Here is a 23,755-nt window from a genome sequence, read left to right as displayed (position 1 = left end):
GTGTCAAAATAGATTTCAAAGTCATGACACAATACACTATCCAAGCTTCACTGAAAACACAGGTAGCGCAAACGACCTATGAAGAACAAAGCATTTCTGCTGAAGCAATTCTCTTGAAATGTAGGCTTACCTGATGCTCTAGATCCTTATGCAGTGCTTTTCTGAGCTCGAGGATAAAGAAACAAAGGGTGAGGAGGGGACTTTTCAAGCCTTAAATGCTTCCATTCAGCGACTTTTGTGTTGAAGAAGTGAGTCGCTCAAATTCAAAAATTTGTGTTTGTGTTGAAGATAGAGATCGGAAGTGAGGTTGCTGCTAGGGTGATGGATGAACACCGATTCCTCACTTTCCTTTTTTTTTCTGGATTTCTTTTGTCTACATGGGCTTCGGTGGGGCACTTTTGGACCCAACCACTCTGCAGTTAAGCAAATTTATACTATTTAATTGCTAATCATGACTATAGTTTGTTATAATTATCACTCGCGATTAACATTAACCATTGATTACATGGGTTGACTTCGAGTTTGTATAATTAGTCACGTTTGTATATGTATAATTCGCAACTAACAATTCTTTGTATGATTTGTATTTGTATACGATGGTTTGTATTTGTATATGACAATGATTTCCTTTGGTTTTTCAGTTTTGTCATCATATACCTTCAATCTTTTTGTGTATAACTTTTTAAAGTTTGTATAAACGTGTAGTTTTCAGATTTTGTATAATATAATTTATATAATGTAATTTGTATAATTGTTTAAAGTTCATATGTTTATGTTTGCTATAACTTATTTTAGAACACAAATTTCAAAAAAAAAAATTCTTTCTTAAACTTTATGCCATAGCAAACTAATTCATAAATTTAGACGGAAGAAATATTGTTTATAGCCCACTTCAATTTGAAACAGAAAAGCAATGTTAGGGTGTGGTTTGTACGATAGAAAATGTTTTATTACACATAAGTGATTTTCTTACCTTTTTTTTTTTTCGTTTGGTAAGCAGAGCTATCATCCCAAGAGCAGTGGTGAAGCCATGCTATATATACTAGACATTGAATCTCTCTTTAACATTTTTTGTGCTTTATTTTTTTATTTTTTAAGTTTCGTTTGTGAAAATCTCATCTCTTGTCCAAAAGTATCTTATATATAATCTAAACAAATACGAAAAAGTAATAGAGTGTTGTAAAAGGAACTAGCTAATTCTTCATAACAGAATCTTGCAGCAAATAACCCTTTAATGCCTACTACTCCATAATTAATTGATAACATTAGCTACTATTTGGATACAACAGAACCAAACACATGTACTTGCAACAGATACAACTTCTAAATGCAATAATTCACTTGAAGTAACTAGACAGTATTGTTTAACTCTCAGGATCAGATAAATACACAGGGCTATCCAAATCACCCATTTCTGCTGAGGCAAATGACTCAGAACTATCTGCACTTGACAGGGAAGAAGGTGATCCATCAGAGTCCGACATCCCTTCATCATGCATAATGATGTGTTCATCATCAATCTCAGATGTATCTGATCCAGAACCACCTAGGAGAAGCTTGTTTATGGCTCCTTTAGCAGTTTCGGTGAACCATTCGTCCTCGGGTAGGGCACTGATAAGAAAGACACTTTCATTAATGAGGCTCACACATAAAGAAGATGAAAAGTAGCAAGATAGGTGAATGAGGTATATATACCTTTGTGGATCTATGCCCCTGGCAGAAAACGTCCTGACTGCACGTGCAATTATGTCTGATGATATTTGATGCACGTGCCTTGATGGATAACCCGCGAATCGTGCAATTTCAACAGTGAAGTGCATGTCAAGAATTAACTGTCAAACAAAAAGTTGATATCAAGATGCAAAGAGGGTTTTATCATAACTCAAATATAGAACATCAAAATATTTGCTTAACAAGAGAGCATTTCACGTTGAATATCGCAAATGAATGTTAGTATGACTTAGTCCGGTCAAAGACTAAGGTATCTTTTTGGAATTTCATCAAGTTAACGGCTAATGAGAAAATACCTTAAGCTCTTAAACTCTAAAACCAATTAACATCTTATGCCGATTGGGCTGAGGAAGTAATAAGATACCTTCATTTTCTTTCTTATGACAAGGAACAAGATACCCTTATTTTCAAACACCCAGATACCCGGAGAGTTACTTTTAGAAAGAGGTAGCACACAAACGGCCGTCCTATGCCCAACTATGTATCCTTTTAAATTGTCCATCCAGGAATTTCTAAACAGTTTTGACCTTTAATCTGCAATAGAGCTATACAATATATTCTGTTGCAGATGGGAGGAGAATTTTTACGCATGCCAAAGGACTCAATGCAGATCGTGAACTCCTCTAAGAATGACAAGACAAGGGGTAAGGAGATACACAACATGGAGGTGGAAAGTTTTGAAGGTGATGAGTCGATGGAATTGCCGGGAGAGCAGATGGAGTTTTTGCACGAACCCAGGCCCTTAGCAATTGATGACAGTATATCTGAGGAGGGTTTTGAGTCTCAAGCAACGCTGAGATTTCACATAAATTTAGTCAAATTAAGCCAAATATTTGGGGTGTGTACAGAGGGATATGAAAGAGAATTCTTCTCATTAATAAGTAGAATGGGGCAAAAAACCATAGGGGAGGAACAATGCAACAGAGACAATAATAGCAACACAACCAACCAATCAGTGCCTAAAGAGTTGAGGAATCTCATTTTCAATATGAAATTCAAAGAGGAGGAGCCTAGGAGTAGAGGGAGGAGATTATCAATTGTGGAACAATGATGGTAAAAATAATTTCTTGGAATGTAAGGAGGTTAAACAACAAAGGGAAGAGGGATTTAGTCAGAAACTTGATTAATCAATGGGGGGCAAATGTCTATATTCTTTTGGAGACTAAACTAACGGACAATATTAGTAGTTTAATTCACAGCATTTGGAACAACAGATGGTTGAGTGAACTTCATGTAGAGGCACAAGGGTCTAGTGGAGGTATTTTAATTATGTGGGATAAAAGAATATGAGAGGGGGTTCTGGTGGAAGCAGGATCACAATGCATTTCTTGTAAATTTTCAAACCAGAATCAAGAATTTTCCTGGTTTCTGACAGCAGTTTATGCTAAGTGCAAGAAAATAGAGAGGAGAGAACTGTGGAGTAAGCTGGGTGCTATGAGAAGTCTGTGTGAAGGTCCTTGGGTAGTAGGGGGGAACTTCAATATTATTAGATACCCGGCAAAAAGATCCAATTGCCCTAGGATTAATGGTGCTATGACTGAATTTTCTGAATGCATTGATGAATTGGAATTAATAGACCCTCTTTTATTTGGAGGGTCTTACACCTGGAGAAGAGGGGAAGGACACCAAACAGCTTCCAGAATTGATAGATTTCTCTATAGCTCACAATGGGAGGAGCAGTTCACTTTTATCAAGCAATCCACAATGCCAAAGTTGGGATCTGACCACAACCCAATCCTACTGACATGTGGGAATCTGAATTTCAAGAAGTCCTACTTCAAATTCGAAAATTGGTGGATGAGAGTAGAAGGATTCAAGGAAGAGGTGAAATTATGGTGGCAATCTTTTGTAATAACTGGAACCCAAAGTTTTGTTTTGGCAGAAAAGCTGAAACTTTTGAAAGGAAAGATGAAGGAATGGAGTAAGAATAATAGAAATAATTGTAAAGCACAAAAGGAGGAGATTATGGAGGAGCTAGCCAAATGGGAAGCTGTACAGGAACAAAGGGTGCTCACAGAGGAGGAGATCCAACAAAAAAACAAATTTGGCTATCACTTATGAGCAAGTAGCTAAGAATGAAGAAATAAGATGGAGGCAAAGATCAAGAATCCAGTGGCTAAAGCAGGGGGATAAAAATACTAAGTTTTTTCACAGAGTAACTACTTCTCATAAAAGGTATAGTTCCATTGAGTCTCTACTGGTGGATGGATGCAATACTAATGACCTCTCTGTCATTAAAGAGACCATCAAAAGCTTCTACCAAAATTTGTACACAGAACCAGAGGAGTGAAGGCCTGAGCTACAATTACAAGGGATCACAACCATTAGTGTGGAGGAGCAGATAGAACTAGAGGGTCCTTTTGAGGAGGACGAGATCTTAGGCTGCTTAAAGCTTTGTGCCATGGAGAAAGCACCTGGACCTGATGGTTTCCCCATGTCCTTTTACTTGTCTTTCTGGGAGATCCTAAAAGAGAATATTATAAAGGCTATACAAGAATTCCATGCTAGACAGATTACTAAGAAGAGCTTTAATGCTACTTTTGTAGCACTCATCCCCAAGAAAGCCAGTGCTGCTGAACTAAAAGACTTCAGACCAATAAGTCTGATTACTGGAGTTTACAAGGTGATAGCAAAACTACTGGCAGAAAGGCTGAAAAGAGTGATTGATAAGCTTGTCAACAAAAACCAAATGGCATTTATTAAAGGAAGACAAATAATGGATGCAGCTCTCATTGCAAGTGAGTGTGTTGACTCCAGATTGAAAGGAAACATTCCAAGGGTAATGTGCAAGCTGGACATTGAAAAAGCATACGATCATGTAAATTGGGGTTTCCTACAAAACACCTTGAGACAAATGGGTTTTGGAGAAAGATGGGTGGGATGGATAAAATTTTGCATAAGCACTGTGAGATTCTCCATTCTTGTAAATGGAGAACCGGTGGGTTTTTTCTCTTCAGGAAGGGGAATCAGGCAGGGTGATCCTCTTTCACCCTTTTTATTTATCCTCGTAATGGAGGGATTTGATAGTTTGATAAGGATTGCTACTCAAAACAGGTGGATTAGAGGTTTCCAGATTAGTGGAAACAATGGTGATATTAAAGAGATTTGCCATCTACTTTATACAGATGACACCGTGATTTTCTGTGAGCCACAGGAGGAGCAATTTAGATTCATCAAACTAATTTTGTTGTTTTTTGAAGCTTGTACAGGTTTGAAAGTTAACTGGGGAAAGAGCAGTATATATCCTATTGAGGATGTGACAAACATCCAAAGCCTAGCTGACATTTTGGGCTGCGGAGTGGGAAAATTGCCCACAACTTATTTGGGTATGCCTCTAGGTAATACACACAAAGATTTGAAGATATGGGGCAGCATAGTCGAGAAGACTGAAAAAAGACTAGCCAGATGGAAGGCTCAATACATTTCTTTTGGTGGTAGACACATTCTTATCAACTTTGTTCTAGATTCTATCCCAACATATGTTATGTCTCTTTTCACTATACCGGCAAAAGTGGCTAAGAAATTGGACAAACTTAGGAGAGATTTCCTTTGGCATGGTTGCATAGAGAACAAAGGATACAATTTGGTCAAGTGGGCGACAGTTTTGCATAGAAAAGATAAAGGTGGCTTGGGCATCATAGATTTGAGGAAGCATAACAACAGTCTTTTGATGAAATGGTTGTGGAGATACACTGAAGAGAGGCAAGCTTTGTGGAAAGATTTGATTAAATGTAAATATGGGGAGGATGGATTCTGGTGTAGTAACATAAGCACGGATGCTTATGGAGCGGGGGTTTGGAGAGCTATTAGAAACTTATGGCCCAAGTTAGAAGCAAATTTACATATCAAGGTGGGGGATGGAAAGAGAACTAGATTCTGGTGGGATGTATGGATCAAACAAACCCCCCTAAAAGACATGTTTCGTCATCTATTTATTTTGTGCACCAATTCTGAGGCAATGATCAGTGATTGTTGGACAGTACAAGGTTGGAATCTCTATTTCAGAAGACTTCTAAATGATTGGGAAATAGAGAGAGTAGCCAAACTGTTGGAGGAAATGGGGGATTTTGCAGGCACCAATACTGCCAATGATGTTGTTAGATGGTCACATAGCAAGGATGGGATCTTCACAGTTGGAAGGGCATATAAAAAGGAGTGCACCTCGCAAAGTAGCAGATACCGAAGCTCATCGAAAAATATCTAGAGGACTGTAGCACCAACAAAAGTTAAATGTTTTACTTGGTTGGTCATTAGAAAGGCATGCTTGACACATGAAGTCTTGAGGAAGAAAAGAAAGATCATACTTCCGTGGTGCTCTTTATGTGGGAAGACAGGGGAAACTAACAGTCACCTATTCTTACACTGTACTTTCACAGCACAAATATGGTCCATGTTTCTCAACTTTTCAGAAGTGAAATGGACTATGCTCGAACATACACCTGATTTACTTAGTTGTTGGATCAGGAGAGGAGGTAGCAAGAGACAGAAGACCTGGTGGAATTTGATACCACATTGCATTTGGTGGACAGTGTGGAAGGAGAGGAATAGTATGAATTTTGAAGATATATCCAATTCCATTCACAAGGTTAAATGGAATTTGCATTGTATCTCTATATTTTTTGTGTAAAGAGATAGGATTAGAGGATTCAGATCAACTTTTAGAATTCTTAGGATCCTTGTAAGTATTATGCTTTTTGTTCTTTTCTGATTTTCTAAAGGTCCCCAGCATATCCTTAATGCTGAAGAATACAATGTTTATCAATTCTCAAAAAAAAAAAATTAAACAAAGCTATAACAGCTCCTAAACACTATCCCAAATTGAATGAAAATCCGGGTAGCATGCAAAACAGGTGATAAGGTGAAAAAGTAAAATGAAATTGTGCTAATACTCTATTATATTCAAGTAGTACAACTAAAGACAGGGTAGTAGATATAACAAAATACCTGCTGCAAACCCAGCGGCTGCAGAGGAGCTGAATCATCCTCTAGAACACTCCAAAATTCTTGTTCATCAGACAACCACATTACCACAGTCTCTGTCAGTCTGGCAAGCAAAACCTTCTGTATCTTCTCTCTTCCTAGAAGAACATCTCCTGCCACAGTTGCTAATTGCTGCAGCTTACCAAATAATGCCTACAGGTTTGAAGATTTATCACCTTTTAGTTACATGAAAGGGTTGGATAAAGGAATATTACACATTCAGTCACCCAATTCACAAAAAGGAAAACTTAATTAATCTTGGACCCTTTTTTGTGAATGGGGAAAAGAAGAGAACAAACTAAGACAGGTAAAAGAATTAACTAGGGTGTGCTATTCATAGCACCAATAAGTAAGGATCGTTTTGGAAACTAGGACACAAGGATTACAGTACCTGAAATGGCAATGAAGGTAGCGGATCAGTGTCCCAAATTGTATCTTGTCCGACACCACTCAAATAAATCTGAGCATCTAATCGTGCATCACCATCTCTTGAGTATATGAAATTAACAACATATTGTCGACAGAAATTATCTCTGAGTTTGTCTAGTGAATGCTGAAGTTGACGCCTCCAGTCCTTGAGTTCTACGGTATTGTTTGCGGCAGGCATCATATTTTCAGACCCCGCTTCCTTGCTTTCATTAAGAACATTCCAAATTCTAGATACAACCATAGGCAATAGTTCCTCAGCAATGGTAAATGCAGTTCCCAATAGTGCAAGCTGCTGAGAGTCTGTTTCAGCTCTAAAAGGAACAGGTTCTTTCAGCTCAGTGAGATTATCATCCTCGGAAAGACCAGGTAGGGCTTTAATCAATGAATCCACATACTTGTCAAAAAGATGTGAAATTCTGGTCAATATGTTAGCTCCAAAGTGTAGAATGACTAACTGGGTGAGCTTCTCCACTATTTCCTGCAGAGGAGGCCAAAGTTGGATCAAACTGTTATTAAGCCATCATTACAAGAAACAGACATCTGATGCAGTGGTATTGTTCTTGTCTCTTTTTTTTTTCTACATGTTGCAGTTCATAGCAATCTCAAACATCTATGGGTGCTCCTACTTGAGCAACGACAACTACTTGAGACATCTATTTAAGTGGCACCGCATTGAAGGTTGTCCTAAAATTGCAGCTAGCAGAATCCAGCAGAAAGAGAACAGTGCATTTATGTAATATACACACGCAGACACACATATTCATATACTGCACTATTGTAAATGGTAGTTATGCCACCATGCTGAATATGCAGCAATAAGTGTGTTACATACAAGACAGCTTCTTTTTCTCCTTCTTCATTGGCAAAGCAGAAAAGGTCCTTTGACGGAGTGGCACTTTCATGTTTTTATACTATTTTCTGCTCAAGAAATATTTCTTTTCTTGGACCAAGGAGGCACACTTTAACCCCCAAGGTTCTTTCTATTTCTGCTAATGAATCTGGTAGTTGAATATACAAGTGTGTGCGCATGTGTGTGGAGGATGCAGAGCAAGAGAGAAGAGAATAAAGTATCTAGATATAATCTTCCAGTCTCTCAACAGATTCAGTTGTGTCTAGAAAGGCCAATCATAGAGGTCTATCAAAAACAACATTATAGGTTACAAATTGGTTAGAGTTCTTGCCGAATTACCAATTTTCAAAAAAAATAAATGGTTAGAGTTCTTGCAAGAATACTTGCACACCTATAAGCCAAGTTATGTAAAAGAACTTGCATAACAACTATAACAAGGTGAGGGAGGTCTTTATCGAGGGGAATTTATTATAAAAAAAAAGAAAAGGGGGGATTTAAATCTGCACTGTGCACTTCATGAATCAAAGTCATTTGAAGTTTGAGGGATACAGTAATAACACTTGAGCAATCAGATAACCAAACATTAATAAATAAGGATTAAGACCTTACTTTGACTATATATATGAATCTCATTCCACTTTCAACAAGCAAAGTATCAGATGTAGTTGCAAATGTAGATAAAGGAGATGCAAACCGAGGTGACAATGGTTTCCCTTCATCACTTGAAGCAAAATCAAGAACCGCTTTCCTGGCTCGTATATAGTTCAACTCGAGGACTTCTTCCATATATGGGTGCAAAAGCACCAAGAGTAATTTTGACAGTTTAAGGCCCTGTTTCTCCAAGGCATTACAGTGGTTAAGACTGGCTTGAACACAAACACTTGCTGCATGTAAAGCAGGAGCTCCATCAGAAGGCGGTGCGTGTTCTTTAACCAACCGCACAAAGTATTCAATTTCCCTTTCTGCCCACTGGATAATTCTGTTGCTATAAACAGGATTGTCACCAAACATTGCACCAGATTCCTTAGTAGTCAAAGAAATGGTAGAGAATACAAGGTTAGACAGTGTGGCTGAGTAAGTCTCGGGATAACAGGGACAAAGGGGAAGGAAAGCCTCAATACTTTTCCGAAGACGAGATCTGTACGAATTAACAAGTAGCTGATGTGCCAAAGAACCTTTTCCAAGCTTGAGCAAAGCAGACAAGGCTTTCTTAAGTTCAACAATGCCAATTGAAGGTCGTTCAGTGATCTCAACCAGCTGATTCTCGAGCATCTTTTTTCTTTTAGACAAAGCAGATTTAAAAGATGATGGTTCAGTAGATGAAGTGTCTCCTGAACTTTTCAGCTCAGGATGACTTCTTTCTTTAGCATCTATTGCCTCTATTACCTCCTCAATCTTGTGCTCAGCCAGAAGAACGTCAATATTCTCCAAAAATAACATGTTTTCATCTTCCATGTCATTCATGAAAGTATCACCATAATCAGAGCTTTGAGAACTTTCATTAGCTTCTTGGACATCACCACTAGTTCGGCTCCATTCATCCAATTCTCTGCATACACCATTCATGAGATCTTGAACAAGAATACCCTGTGCGGATATATGCTTTCTAAGCTCATTGAGCTCGTGTTCTGTTTCCACAACTTCCTCAGACAATCTACAATGACAATAACAGATTAGAAGTTGACCTTTGCACATAGAGGGGTCACGTACCATTACATGAGTTCATTTAAGGTTGTGTGATAAGAGTGTATATAAGTATCCAATGTGTCTATGATTTGGCCAATAATCCAGTATACTTTAAAGAATTTGCACAAAGGACCCATATCCAAGTTGCACCCGTTTGGCATGGGTACATCAAGGCGAATGAAGGACACTTAACATAGATCAGGAGATTAAACTGAAGGTGATAGGTACAAAAAACTACATAAAGCAGCCTGATGCAAAAAGTAGGCAGTAATGACAAAAAGAACATCTGGATATGCAAAGTTCAAAAAGACTAGATGCAAGTAATCGGTCTAGCTAAATTTATGGAGATTATTAACACCATCTACCTTTTTATCTAGAGATAGTAAGTTGAACAGTCAATAAACTTTCTTTCAATGTGTTTTTTCATCTCTCATGTTTTTGTCGATAAGGAACTATGTCTTGTAGCCTTCTCCAATAAAAAAGCTCTCATATAATAATTAGGAATATAAGAAGAGCAATGTGATGATGATTATTCTCCTATTTCACAAAAAGATGCAAGAGCAAGTCGTCCCTTTATCACATGCTATCTCTGCTTTCAGTTCCTCTACCTGATTATGCACGTAAAGCGTTCAGTATTGATGTTAGGACTTCTGATCAAATAGATAATGGAACCATTATATTTTAATAAATCTGACTGCTATTCTGTTAAATTAACTCTTATTATCCTTCTTTGAATGTTTTTTTAAAAAATATAACAAACAAAAAGCAATCAGATAATATAGAAGGGTACCCAAAAAAGGAAGCATAAAACAGGGGATAAATTGCACTTTTCCAGATAAATATTAGATATCTTATAATGCTGTGCTTATAAACCAACTGTTTAAAGGATGTGTCTCTCCAAACCTTTCTACTTCTTACCATTTCCCCACAACCGAAGCCGCACCCCCCCTCCCACCACAACCATATAGATGGAAAGACACGTTGGGTTCCGTCTACAGTTCTGAGGAAGGATTCTCAGTATCAGAGACTAGAACATCAAGAGGCAACTCATAAAAAGTGGACACAGTTGGGTTGAATTTTGGTTCTTCTAGAAATAGGACATGTGTCCATTTGCTATCGACATGAACTCAACATCAGACTTTAGTATGAGTCCAAATACATAGACTACCAGATAGTTCTCATGGTCTCCTAGCTGTGAAGGGATGCCACCTTCTGTACAAATTATATCACATCTCTTTGAGGTAGTAGAACCTGTATTTGTCAATGATACACATTTTCTCATTTAAGTTTTGCCATTGTGCCCTTAGAAATTTAAGTTTTTAACAGACTGGTAACAACAGTTTCCATAGAAAAAGCAGGAAAAATGTTTATGAAAATGTAGCATTGAACAAAATTCTCTTCCACTTTCTTTTGGTCTAGTAAAAGAGTTTCATCAGCCAATACCTCAAGAAGGCCAGGCACTTTGTTCGAGTATTACCACACAGGTTCTCCACCGCATCCTTCAAATCCAAAAGCTCAAAACAGATTTTCCTAATTCCCTGCACAACTCAGAACAATAAACTGGGGAACTCATAAGAAAGACAAAAACTGGCAAAATCAGCAAGCACTCCAAAAATAGTGGGAAAGATGAAGACTACTTTTATCTGTGATATATTGAAAAATTAACCAAAAAGAAACGGAACAAGCACTTAAAAGAAATTGGGTATGCATTTTTGGGAAATAAAAAAAGGTAATAGTTTGGCACATAACAAGCACTTACAGATGTTCGTACTTCCAATTGTTTCCTATCTATTCATGGTATACAGAATTCCTAATATCGACATAACAGAAATCAAGTTCGATTATTGCAGCCAACATATCTCCACAAAAAGTTAAGGGATGTTATCAAAGATAAATAGGGAAGAACTCTTATTGAATTGGTTGAAGATAAATACAAGAGAAGCTCAAATACAGGAACCTTAGTCTACCTACAATAAAATAAGCAATTATTTTGTATGTCCAATAATATATTCTTTATGGATATGGTTAGTGTTAGCATCAGGACATGTTGTCAAGGAAATTCTGCCCACCAAGGCTGGAGTATATAGGCTCACACCAAGTATTGTAGTGGGATTTGGACATGAGATTTCTAGGTTGTTACTCCCATGACACAACCTCTAGGTCATCCCCTTATGAACAAAAAGGGGCATCCATTAGCTTTCTTCCTAAAATCTTTTATTTGGGAAAAAACTAATTTTACCTTGCACTTGTTAACAAAGCAGGTTTTTAAAACTCCCTTGCCTTCTTTTCCAACTCCTCTTATTTGATCATAATTCCTCACGTCTACTCACCACATCGCCAACCATTCTCCCTATTTTATCCTTTACCCTAAGGCTGGTTGCAACATTCTGGTATGATCCACTACATTTGCTGATTTTAACTCTCAACTACAGTTTGGAATTATTCTGGTCAAGACCAAGAACAGACAGTATTCTGAATTCAAAGTCCTCGTAAATATACTCATTTCTAGATAACGTCCTCATAAATGTACTCAAATTGTCAAGATTCATGTCAAACTATATCAGTGAGATTACACTAAGTATTATCCACTAGGAAGATGATTTGAAGAAATTTACTGAATCAACATTAATAAAATGAAAGAAGGCACTACTGGCACATTAATACATCAGTAAACTAGTACATAGATGTGGAAATTTTACTAGTCTAAAGCAAAAAAATCCCCTGTTATATGGAAGAGCATCTTCGATGCATAGAGAAGCTATACATAATTAACTAACATCCAAAAATGCTTAACAGCCCCATCACACATGATTAATTCAACTACTCTATGTAGCTCATAAATACTATTATCCATCCACATATAGATGAAACAGATAGCTTCCCTACTTCCAATAATCAGATCCAAGAACAAGTCATGCAGAACAGAAAAAACAACAATTGTAGCAAGTTTTAAGCCCAGTTCTCCCTCAAAAATCACACGCATCGTCACCAACAAAAATTCATGAACAAAAGAAACTAGCTCTTGTTCCTGCATGATATGTGTTTCCTAGCATATAACCAAGTTTAAGGCAGACACACTTCAGGAAGACCTATGCCAAATACTTTCACCAAAGCACTAACATTTTACTCCCAGCACTTGAAATAATAACTTAGGAAACCAGTTGCATTTGAACTCCCAAAATAAGGAACATCCACTTAACTATTCACAACATGGAAGAACTAAAGCTTAGTGTCTCTTCCGCATGTAAAACTAGGTTTGTTTCTTTTACTGTAAAAAGGGATACCTCAAGAAACCAAACTAAATAAAAATTCCCAAAAAAAAAAAATCCCACCTAGAAAAACTCACAAATTTAGCTCAGAAAACAGATCAAACTTCAAGTAATGAACAAACACACTTCCACATTTCATCTAGTACCAAAAATTTTACTTCCAGCACTTGAAGCTAAAACCCAGCAAACGAAATTGAACTACAACTCCAAAAATAAAGAACATCCAGATGAAAAGTTCCAAACTTGATTCCAAAAATTGATCAAACCCCAACAACAAATAAGAGCAGTTGAATTTGCTATCACGCTATTTTCTGAGTTAATGAAACAAAATGTGGGTGAAAAGAACGTAGAGAAAATGCAAAAGATAGTACCTTTTCAGTCTTGGACTGGTAAATTGAGTCTATCTTGGACTGAGGAGTAACACTTTCAATACATGGGAAATCATCTTCTTCTTCACTGCTTTCCATCCTCATTTTGGCCTTCCAACCAGTAGACTTTCCGCTTTTGCAGCTATGAAAATGGGAAAAATGAAGAGACACAGTTCAGTGGACTTCGCCTTGTAATTGGACAGTTCGAAAAAAAAAATTGCCTTTAAATTAAATGATTTATCCAATTTAATTAATCAAAATAAATTAATTTATGTGTTCACTTATTAAAAATTTGATTACTAAATATAGATACAATGGTACTTACCTCGTTTTATTTTAGGGAAAATTACACGATTAAGCAAATATATACTAGTTAATTAGTTAACATAGATCTAGTTTGCATTAATTATAATTCAAAACTTACTTCTAGCTATAATTACACTCCTCTCTCTCGCATCTCTCATCTCTTCCTCTCTCTCGCCTCTCCCTGTCAATCTCTCTCTCGATTTTCTTCTCTCAATCTCTTTTTCACTTTATACAAACACAAATGTATAATTTGGTTTGTATTTGTATAAAGCGAGAGAGACTGGATATACAAATGCATATCTCTCCACCCTATACACTTATAATTATACAAATACAAAAGTTTCTCTACCCAATTCTCTTTTGCCTTTCTCTCTCTCGCTTTATACAAACACAAATTATGCAAATACAAATGTATAATTTGTGTTTGTATAAAGCGAGAGAGAGAGAGATTGGATATACAAATACAAATGGTTTAACTCAATTCAATTGTATACGAATTCAAAATGTATGCAGATATACAAATACAATCATTGATAAATATACATAGTAGTTACATATATACAAATACAATTCACCTCTCTCCACTCTCTGCCTTTTTGCTCACCTCTCTCCTCCCTATAACATGTAGGTGTGAATCATAATTAGCAAACTATAGTTATGAAGCATAATTAAACTATTTTTGAGTGGTTATATGCAAAGATTCTCCTTCTTTTTAAGGGACGTAAAATCTAGATTGGTGACATATAAATAGGAATGGATGGAGTAGTATAAAATACACAAATCTCATATATTTGGAGCTAATTACATCTTATCTCAAAAGTTTCCCCAATTACAAAAATCTCTGGATTTTTCAATGCTCTCAAATACATTATTTGTTATGCGATACAATGCACATGATACATTACTTAACATGAGGGATGTATTCGAGAGCGGATATGAATGTATTCGAGAGGATATGGATATATCCGAGAGGGCATGGATGAATTCGAGAAGGGATAGGGATGTATGTGAAAGGGAAATTTTTGTAATATTTTTTAACTGATAGGAAGTTTCAGAGATTATGATATCTTAAATTGTGTATCTATGTTTTTTTTTTCCTAACTTGTATTATCATTCATTTTCCAAAAAAAAAAAAGATTGACAAAGAAAAATAAAAAAGTCAAAATGTTCCTTGAGAATTCATGACAACGAATATAATTAATATGAATTTGAATAAAGAGAAAGAAAACAAAAGGGAAATATCATTGATTTCTATACGAAAAATTACTATTACTATTTGTAATTGAAAATGACTTTGGAAAACACGTTCAGATAAAAATTGTACTATAAAATATGTATATAACAGCATAAATTTTGTACTAACAAACTAGAAATGAACTTTAGTCCAAAACTATAAATAAATAAAAATAGGTGTTTTTATAAAATATAAAAGTTTGATGTAATAACAAAAAGTCCTGTACACTTAGGTGCAATTTATTCTATTTATCCAATAAAGTTTTGGTAACGTAAACAGTAAAAAGAGAGAACTTCACATGAAGCGCAAGTTTGATCACAACAACGACAACAACAGTCTAAGTACATTTCATTGATAATATCAAGTACAATATATGATAATGTTTTTAACGTTGTCAAGATTGACAGAGTATTTGTGAAGAAATACATAACAGATAAGAAAAACACTTCTAAAGATAGATAAGATTGTGGAACAATTGCAGATTACAAATGTTGCAGATAACTTAAGAGGGGAAGAATATGAAACTTAAAATGTTATTATTCCCCAAGTCTTCAGAAACTCGAATCCTATTTAGTGTTTAGTTGAAGAATTAGCAATCACATTGAGGCGTCGAGGAAAGCATCAGAGACATCAAGTTCCACGTTCAGGTTTTTGGGTGAAGGCATTCCTGCAACCACTTCTTCTTCAATGCCACACTCGTTTGTTCCTCTTCTGATCTTGAAGTAGCCATCCTGCCATGAAGACACATATACATTTGAGAAGAACATCATAAGGATGTACACGCTGCTTAATTAGCACATGTTCAAGAAGTAGGAAAGATGCAATCACCCAAGAATGCACATGTACAAAAGTATTAGCGACAGATGTTGAACATTATGAATCAAGTGTGTAAAATCCTATTAAGAAAGGGTAAACCAATGGTTCAACAACTTCTAATATTCTCGTAGAAGGAGGAACTATCTTTGATCAAGTAAAATGTTTAAAGAAAAAGGGTTGGATCAAGACATACGTCACCCCAGCCTCTGTTCCATTGATTGGCAAGGAGCTGCAAAGCCAAAAAAGATGATCAAATTTAGAAAGGACGAAATGATTTGAAGATCATAATGGCACAATTAGAAGATGTCAACAAACCCAATAGTCCTCTCCATCCTCAGAGGTTCCCCATCCAATGAGCTTAACAGCATGGCCTCCCATTTCCTCACCATTTGTGTGTTTGTAAACTCCAGACTTGTAGTGAGCGAAATCCTGTGCTCGAGAAACAGTTTGTCATTCAGTACAGGGAGGTCACAGGTAAAAATAGGAGAAGATAACAGAAAGAGTAAAGAAACTAATCCAAGCGGCAAATTTCAATTTCACCAGAAAAGAGGATGCATTCACAAGGACACCATGCTGAGGGTAAATGCAAGAACAAAATAAGCGGTCTACTACTTAAGTATGCACCAATTGACAAACAGTACAATTATGCACAAATGGCACAAATATTTCCAGACTGAGAAATTAGTGCGTCTAAACAATGACCTTTAGATGCATTTAAGCAGATCATTGGACTTTCTAACTGGTACTTCATTACTGTCATGGACATAATTATCCTGGAACATAAACCTCTACAGATCACTAATTGGCACAATATTTCCACAAACATAGTAGATGGTAACACTAGAATTCAGAAGGGTAGAGTTGGTGATCAACAATTATTTTGAACTCTGTCGAACAGATTACCAACAATTATTTGACAGTTAACCATCAAAAGAAAGTAATTCCAATTATATTTTGCTAATTAATTCAGCCAAGCATTATTATTGTCCTCACATATGATTTGTAAGGGAATCATATTTTAAAAATTAGAAAAGGGTATTTTGTAATATTTAACTAAAGTTTCTCAAAGTTCATTAGAGTTAGCGTGAAATAAGCCGTCCAAGGTTAACAATATCACGGGGTAGATAGAGAACTGCTGTTCGATTGTTGTGTCGGATTAAGGCATAGTTGTTATTGTTGTTGTTTATCAGGTTCATGCAACATTCAACTTCATATCATATACTATAAATTGTACCCAAAAATTCAGGATCAGAACTTTACTCTCTTCCTCAATCATTCTTACCTCGTAAACAGTAAAAGAAACCTCAACTGGTCCATTCTTGTAAACTTCTGTCATGATACTGTACGGATCGGAGTTGATCAGGTATGCATTGACGCCAAAATGCTTGGATTTATTCCAGAGTAGATTCTCTTTAACACACTTCCTCTTGCACTGTGGAGTGCGATATGTAGGTTCACATCCAGGGTGGGAACATCCCTTATTATCAAAGTAAGGGTCACACTGACAGGAAAAATTTTATTAGTCGAGCATAATGATCCACAATCTTTTTTCAGATCGGTATAAGAATCCCACAATATCTGAAAGATGTGATCCCTCTGAAGTACAATAAGTGTATAACAAAACAGTATACCTCTTCAGTGACCACACCCTTGCGAACAAAGTATTTCTAAGCTTCTAATGGATATCCACCATCACAACCATCCCCACATAAATAGCCACAGCATGCTACGATATCATTTGCTGACAGAGAGATATTCTGCCTCACACATAAAAATTGAATCATTAGCAACCATAACTAGAATAAACTTGGAAGTTTCTGCATGAAGGAATGAATTTACCAAGCCATAATGAATACAGAAACGATCAGACAACGACTCAGCAGCACCAAAAGCCCAACAAGAACCACAATGTCCCTGAAATACAAACGATCAGATTGTTAGAATACCAGGAAAGAGCAATTTGCAAATTCAGGAGGAAAGACAAATGAGTGAAATTAGAACCAAGACAAATCACCTGATCTGCGTCGCAAAACAGTACCGGTGCATGACATCAAAAGATGGAAAGCATTAGCACCATTCTATAGAACTACAGCACTAAACCAAGGACAAAAGAGAAGAAACTAACCAAGAATTCTCCCAATAGTGCTACACTGAGGCCAAGCCACTCGTGCATCAAACTCTTGGGGTAACTTCAAAAGTTCTGGATGAGTTAAAATAGGGATACCCTTCAAATCACCCTTTCTTGTGGGCTTAACTCCAAGAAGGCGCTTAAATTGGGAAACCTGTGAATGAAGGGTACATGCACTCATAAAAGGAGAGCTGAAGGATGTGGCATTGCACAAAGAAAGTGCACCTAAGTTTGTCCAAAACAAATATACAGCTTTATGGAAATCTCACCGTGAAATTCAAGAATTGAGGGTTCAGTGCAGCTCTCCATCCAGCTTTTTCATTTTCATTAACCTGTTTAACGATTGAGTCCTGTACGACCATTCAAAAAGAATCTGTGACCTTTAGTTTGATCAGAGTACAATGACATATCTTCTCTATGATGAAGGAAATCATACCTGAAGGATTGCAGATTCCGCTTTAGCTTGGGATATTGGATTTTCTGCAACAACCTGCTTGCCGTTCAAAAAAGAAATTATGTATTCAACAATGGACTATAGGAAGATTAAATAACTTCGGGTATAGGCTTCAGCATATGGTACTTTAACCAACCAAGACTAAGCTTTCGCAATAATTGGACCTAAAACATCCACAATTCAGACTGTCAACTTCTAAATGCTCTTAAATTGAATCCCTAACATCCTAGCCGCTGTAATGTCGAAAGCAACATTGAGAATATGAAAGAGATTAAGAACTCGACCATGTAATTTTGGCTCAAGCAGCAACGCTTCTCCTCCACCATTTCCCCTTTTCTATTTCTTAGCAAAATGGGGGAAGTCTGGAGGTGAAGTCTTCAATTTCCCACTTACAAACTCAACATAGCAGCAAAATGCTGTTTCGCATTTCTAGTTTTCTTTAATTTCCAGTCATAACATGCCATGAATTTTCTCATTAATTTGACCCATATACTTTTTTCTTTCTTCTACTCGTGAAACACACACAACCATTGTTGCAAAATCTACACTTGTACTGCAAGTGTATATTGTTTTGCATGCATTTAGCTGCAAGAGAACTAGGACTGGAAAGAAAACTATATTTACTTCGACCTAAGTTGATAAATTGATTTGGTACATCATATTAAAAAGTTAGTTGTAAATATAAAAACAAATGTTTTCATTTTCTGCGTTTGGCAATAGACAATAGATGCAACTATATGTGCTAAGTCTGAATGTTTACGCCTGTCCCTTACCACTCACAAATTATTCATCAGCATCCAAATATAAATAAGTTAAGAGCAAGATAGCATCAAGTTCAGGCTCTGGTACCATTTGACAATTCCCACTCAACATTTTATAATCAAGGAACTTAAAGTGTGAATATGAACCAGCACAGAATAAACAGTGGCCTTGCAGAAGCTCATGGCAAACTAGGATTTGTCTCCGCATGGTTTAATTAGACAATTACTTTCTTAGGAGTTAGGACCTGGGCAATTGATTCAAATTGAACAATTACTTGCTAAGAAACATCTTTCTACCTTTATGTAATCTTAGAAATATGAAAATATCTACTGTGGTAGATTATCATCTATTGGCGCTTCATTCATATACACCTTTAAAGTTTATGGTATGTGAAAAACCATATACACAAAATACCATTACACCATCCATCCCCCTCCCCCTTTCCACACTGTGGGAATTAAAAGCAACCAAAAGCAAAAAAAATGGTTATGTGCTTCATATTTTTGGGGTTCTGCAATGGTGGTTTAAAAATGAAGGAACTCCAGAAAATATATATTTATATTTATAGATACAGGAAAAAGATGAATGAATTATTGGCCCTCTTTCTTGACGTATTAAAAATAAGATTATATTATTGCTCCCTTCTAAGATATTTTGAATTAAATAATTGGATTAATTAATGTTCAGTCCCTAGGTCTGGAAAATGTTTAGTTGAGGAACACGTGTAATTTTTTTATTGGATATAAGAGTGTACTAATTTTGTCATTTTAAAGGTAAGGCCTAAGTGATCCACAAGCCACTCAAATGTATCTCGCATATTTCACTTAAACACTTCAATTAAGGTTTGTGCCTATTGTTATCTTATTTATTCAAAAGTCATTTCTATTAAACACAAAATGTTGACATGACTAAAAAAGTGTGTTCCACCCTCCTTAAACGCGTTAAACAATTGATTTTTTATTTTTTATTTATTTTCCAACTTATACTGCTAATATTTTTTAAAATTAATTAACAAAAAGAAATGAAAAAAGAAGAAGAAAAGTCGTCTTCTTCCCCCCACCCCCTCTTTTCATAATCTCCTTCACCCACACCCCTTCCACCTCTCTCATTCTTTCTCTCACTCTCTCCAACTCTTTTTGATTTTTTCCTTCTTTTATTTTTTAGTTATTACATAGACCTAAGTTTCATATTTTCCGGCATAACTCCATTTTTTTAATGAAGATAACATTTTTTTCCGGTAAAAGTTAACTATTTTTCATATAATTGTAATAAATGATTAGTAATGGAAAGAAAATGAATGGAATGAGTGAATACTTTTGATGTTATTCGGTTGAAAGGGGAATTAATTTTTAGCTTGGGTGCGCAACCATGTCATACTACTTGGGGCAAAGAGGCAAGGCTTACTCATTGTGATCACGATACCGTCGGGGAACATGATAGTACATGATTTGACGAAGAGGACTGGTGGCGTGGGTGTGTAGGTGGCTTTTTTTAGAAAAATCGTTTATAATTTTTTAGTTAGTTTTTTTTTAAAATAGACTAAAATAGTTATTTTTTAGAATTTCATTTTTAAAAAACATTTTTAGATTTAAATTACACATGTCATTATTTAATTCATCATTTTTATCTCTTATCATCTGTTTGTAAAAAAAATATTAAAATAAAAATCCCTCAAGTTATTTTTAATTTGAAATGAACTATCCACTTGTTTGTTTACCATTATTTGGAAGAATTGGCCGTAATTTCAATTCTTGTTTTTTTATGAAATAAATAAATATGAAAGATAACGTAATGGGTCTTATGGATATATACGTATATCTTTCCAACTTGAATAGAAAAATATAATATTATTAAAAGAATTTAGTAATAATATGTTGGAAAGGTACTAGATTAGTTTAGTTTACATTGAGAAATAAAAGTTCTTACTAATACAATATTTAGATTTTAATATAATAACTTAATATATATTATATACTTATATCTATTCATGAGTTAATATCTTAAAATGTCACTCAACTTTAGAATTTTATCTAGCAAAGTCACTAATATTTATTTTGTATCAATAAAATCACTCAATTTAGGTCTTTATATCAATAAAATCACTCAATCAATTTCTTATTAAAAACAATTTACACCACAAATAAATTAATTTTTTATATTATGTTCATGATTAAACTACTAAATACATGACTCAAAGTTACATAATTATATTCATATGTTATAATCTTAATAAACATCTTATCTTTTCTATTTATACGAGTGACTTTAGGCCAAAGTTTTAATAGAAAATTATGTAACTTAAAGTGGCGTGTGGACAACTAGTATGGTATTGGATTTGATGGGATGGCATGGCAGGCATGCCCACTGTTTTCAGCTCCTAGCTAAGTCCCCAAACTTATTTATTACTTCATCCGTTTTAACTTATCCGTCTTATTATTTTTTAATTCATTTTGAAAAGAATAATTTTTTAAGATTGCACAATAACACTCTGACAAGAAAAGGGGTGTGTTAACGCATAAGTCGTAACTGCTACTTTTTCTTTCTTGCTCCTTATTTCAAACTCAAGAAAAATCCTAATAAATACGAGAAAAAAACACTCAAGCGCCCAATCATCTCTTCCCTTATAAAAGAAAAAAGGGCCCTTGGTCAATCCTCAATCGACAGCTACTCCGTCCTAGCGAAGTAAAGTCTCTGCCCCTATCGCTTGATTGAGTGTCTCTTCCCTACTTTTGACTCAAGAATAAGAGCACAAGTTATCCCTAGTAGTATACTACAATATCTCTATATCAGGGGGCTTGGGCTCAAAAGTTGGTCTTACTCAACAAACACCTTTCTTAGTAAAGTTGTAGTAACTCTTTAATGCTAACTTATCATGTGACATGTTTATGATTACAAAATTAAATAATATTTTATCATATTACATGTCTTTGATTTAAGACCACAATATTTTTTAAAAAAAAAAATATTTTTTAAAATTCCGTGTCAAACTGAAACTAATTAAATAGCAATTTACATTGAGGCATCAAGGAAAGCATCATCAAGTTCTACATTCAAATTTCTTGCTGAAGGCAATCCTGCAACCACACTAAGTTCAATGCCACACTCATTTGTTCCTCTTTCTGATCTTGAAGTATCCATCATGTCATCACGGAGAGATAGAGCTTGGCTTAAGTCATCTGCGATCCCTTAAAGTTGTCCGCATAATTCATTTAGACACCTCAATTGAAATTCTTACCTATTAGACACTTTAATATTAACAAATATTTATCTATTGAACATAAAATGACAACTAGCATTAAAAATATTGTGCGTGTAATTTACACACATTATCTTGACAAAATCACAAATAAAATTAGGACACGCGGCATATGGCCCATAATTTTAATTTTGAAAAATAAAAAATAATTTTCAGCCTTTAATAATATAGAAAATTAAATTGACAAAAAAAAATTCTCCCCCACTCCCACCTAGCCCCCCACCCCATCTAACCCATTGCCCTTTCTCCTTCGTCTTCTTCTCTGTCACTCCGCCATCGCCATTCACCATCGATTTCTCCGGCGATAACGAAAAAAAATATCTCCCCCACCCCTTCCTGAATACACCCACCAAATCCTTTCCTCTTTCTTTTTCTTCCCGTGTTACTCAAAATAAGAATAATCGACATCGATAAATTATTTCAAAATTGAAAACGAAGAGAAATCAGAATTATAGCAAAAAAAATTATAACATTTTTAATAAATTTAATGAATGGTGATGGTTGCTCGATCGGAGTTATTGAAAATAAAGATGCACAAATATTGGTCGACTTTTTAACTCCAATGATCGATTTTTTTTCTTCTTCTTGCAAATTCAACAGGAAGTTTGTTTGCAAATTTAGCAGGCAGTTTGTTTACCAAAAATGAAGAAAAAAAAATGCCAAAACAAAAGACAAGAGAAATTTGAAGTCTTGAAAATGATGGGTAGAAGAAGAAGAAGAAGACTTGTACATGGGTGTGAGGTTGGTTTTTTTTTTTTTTATGAATTAAAAGATTAATGTTTAATTAAATTAATTTTTCATTTATTTAGTCAATGCATGCAAGTGTCAAGAAAGTAGGTACAAATTTACTTTAAAAAAATATGTATTCACACACTCATCACCAGTGAGATATACTTATTTTGCCACATCAGCGCTTTGTGTTTAATAGGTACATGCCTTGAACAATTTAGGTGTTCAATAGGTACAAGTCTTAGTTCAGGTGTCCAAGTGAATTATGCGGACAACTTTAAGGGGTCGTGGATGACTTAAGCCGATAGAGCTTTAACTTACATGCATCGACTATGTATGATTTGTAGTAAATAATAAATAGTTTGAGATAATTATTTTTAGAAATTATGACAAATTATTGGAGATAGATGGAGTAATATATAATTCTCGAGGAAATTATCTAAAAACAAAATTATAGTACTCTCTCTATACATATTTACTTATTCATTCTCAACTCACTTGACGCATCTTGTAAAGAATAATAAATAGAATGATAATTTTATTAATATTTTCTTTTAATCATGATAAACTCAATGTTTTTAAAATGCATTGAGAAAGTGACAAATTTTCTCATGATTTTTCAAATTGATCAAGTAAAAATGACAATTATTTTTAGTATAGTAAACAAATGAAAGTATAAGAAGAATAAATTTCTAATTTGTCAACTATATTTATTGAATAAATATATAAACGAATAAACTGACAATCATGAAAAGAA

The 23,755-nt window shown here is 35.2% G+C and overlaps 1 protein-coding gene and 1 pseudogene across 2 annotated transcripts; both read right to left on the bottom strand.

Moving 5' to 3' along the window:
- Window positions 1-1,189: 1,189 nt before the first annotated feature.
- On the bottom strand, window positions 1,190-13,489 carry LOC125836216 (exocyst complex component EXO84C). The gene is made up of 7 exons (XM_049515333.1): window positions 13,317-13,489; window positions 11,120-11,214; window positions 8,600-9,644; window positions 7,103-7,618; window positions 6,676-6,864; window positions 1,696-1,832; window positions 1,190-1,611 (listed from the first exon to the last, which is right to left on the bottom strand). Exons 1-7 carry the CDS (start codon window positions 13,416-13,418, stop codon window positions 1,365-1,367), a joined length of 2,331 nt encoding a protein of 776 aa, XP_049371290.1. The 5' UTR covers window positions 13,419-13,489; the 3' UTR covers window positions 1,190-1,364.
- Window positions 13,490-15,187: 1,698 nt separating this feature from the next.
- Window positions 15,188-22,677, bottom strand: LOC125836398 (cathepsin B-like protease 3; annotated as a pseudogene). The gene is made up of 13 exons (XR_007443454.1): window positions 22,503-22,677; window positions 22,027-22,198; window positions 18,388-18,415; window positions 18,234-18,329; window positions 18,067-18,147; window positions 17,795-17,951; window positions 17,684-17,688; window positions 17,509-17,583; window positions 17,301-17,426; window positions 16,952-17,170; window positions 15,985-16,098; window positions 15,863-15,898; window positions 15,188-15,584 (listed from the first exon to the last, which is right to left on the bottom strand). The product of XR_007443454.1 is annotated as a cathepsin B-like protease 3 (transcript).
- Window positions 22,678-23,755: the final 1,078 nt, after the last annotated feature.

This window comes from Solanum verrucosum, unplaced genomic scaffold, assembly GCF_900185275.1.
Source record: "Solanum verrucosum unplaced genomic scaffold, falcon-dt-bn FXZP01000278.1, whole genome shotgun sequence".
Taxonomy (NCBI): Eukaryota; Viridiplantae; Streptophyta; class Magnoliopsida; order Solanales; family Solanaceae; genus Solanum; species Solanum verrucosum.
This window is presented reverse-complemented; position numbering and strand designations above follow the sequence as displayed.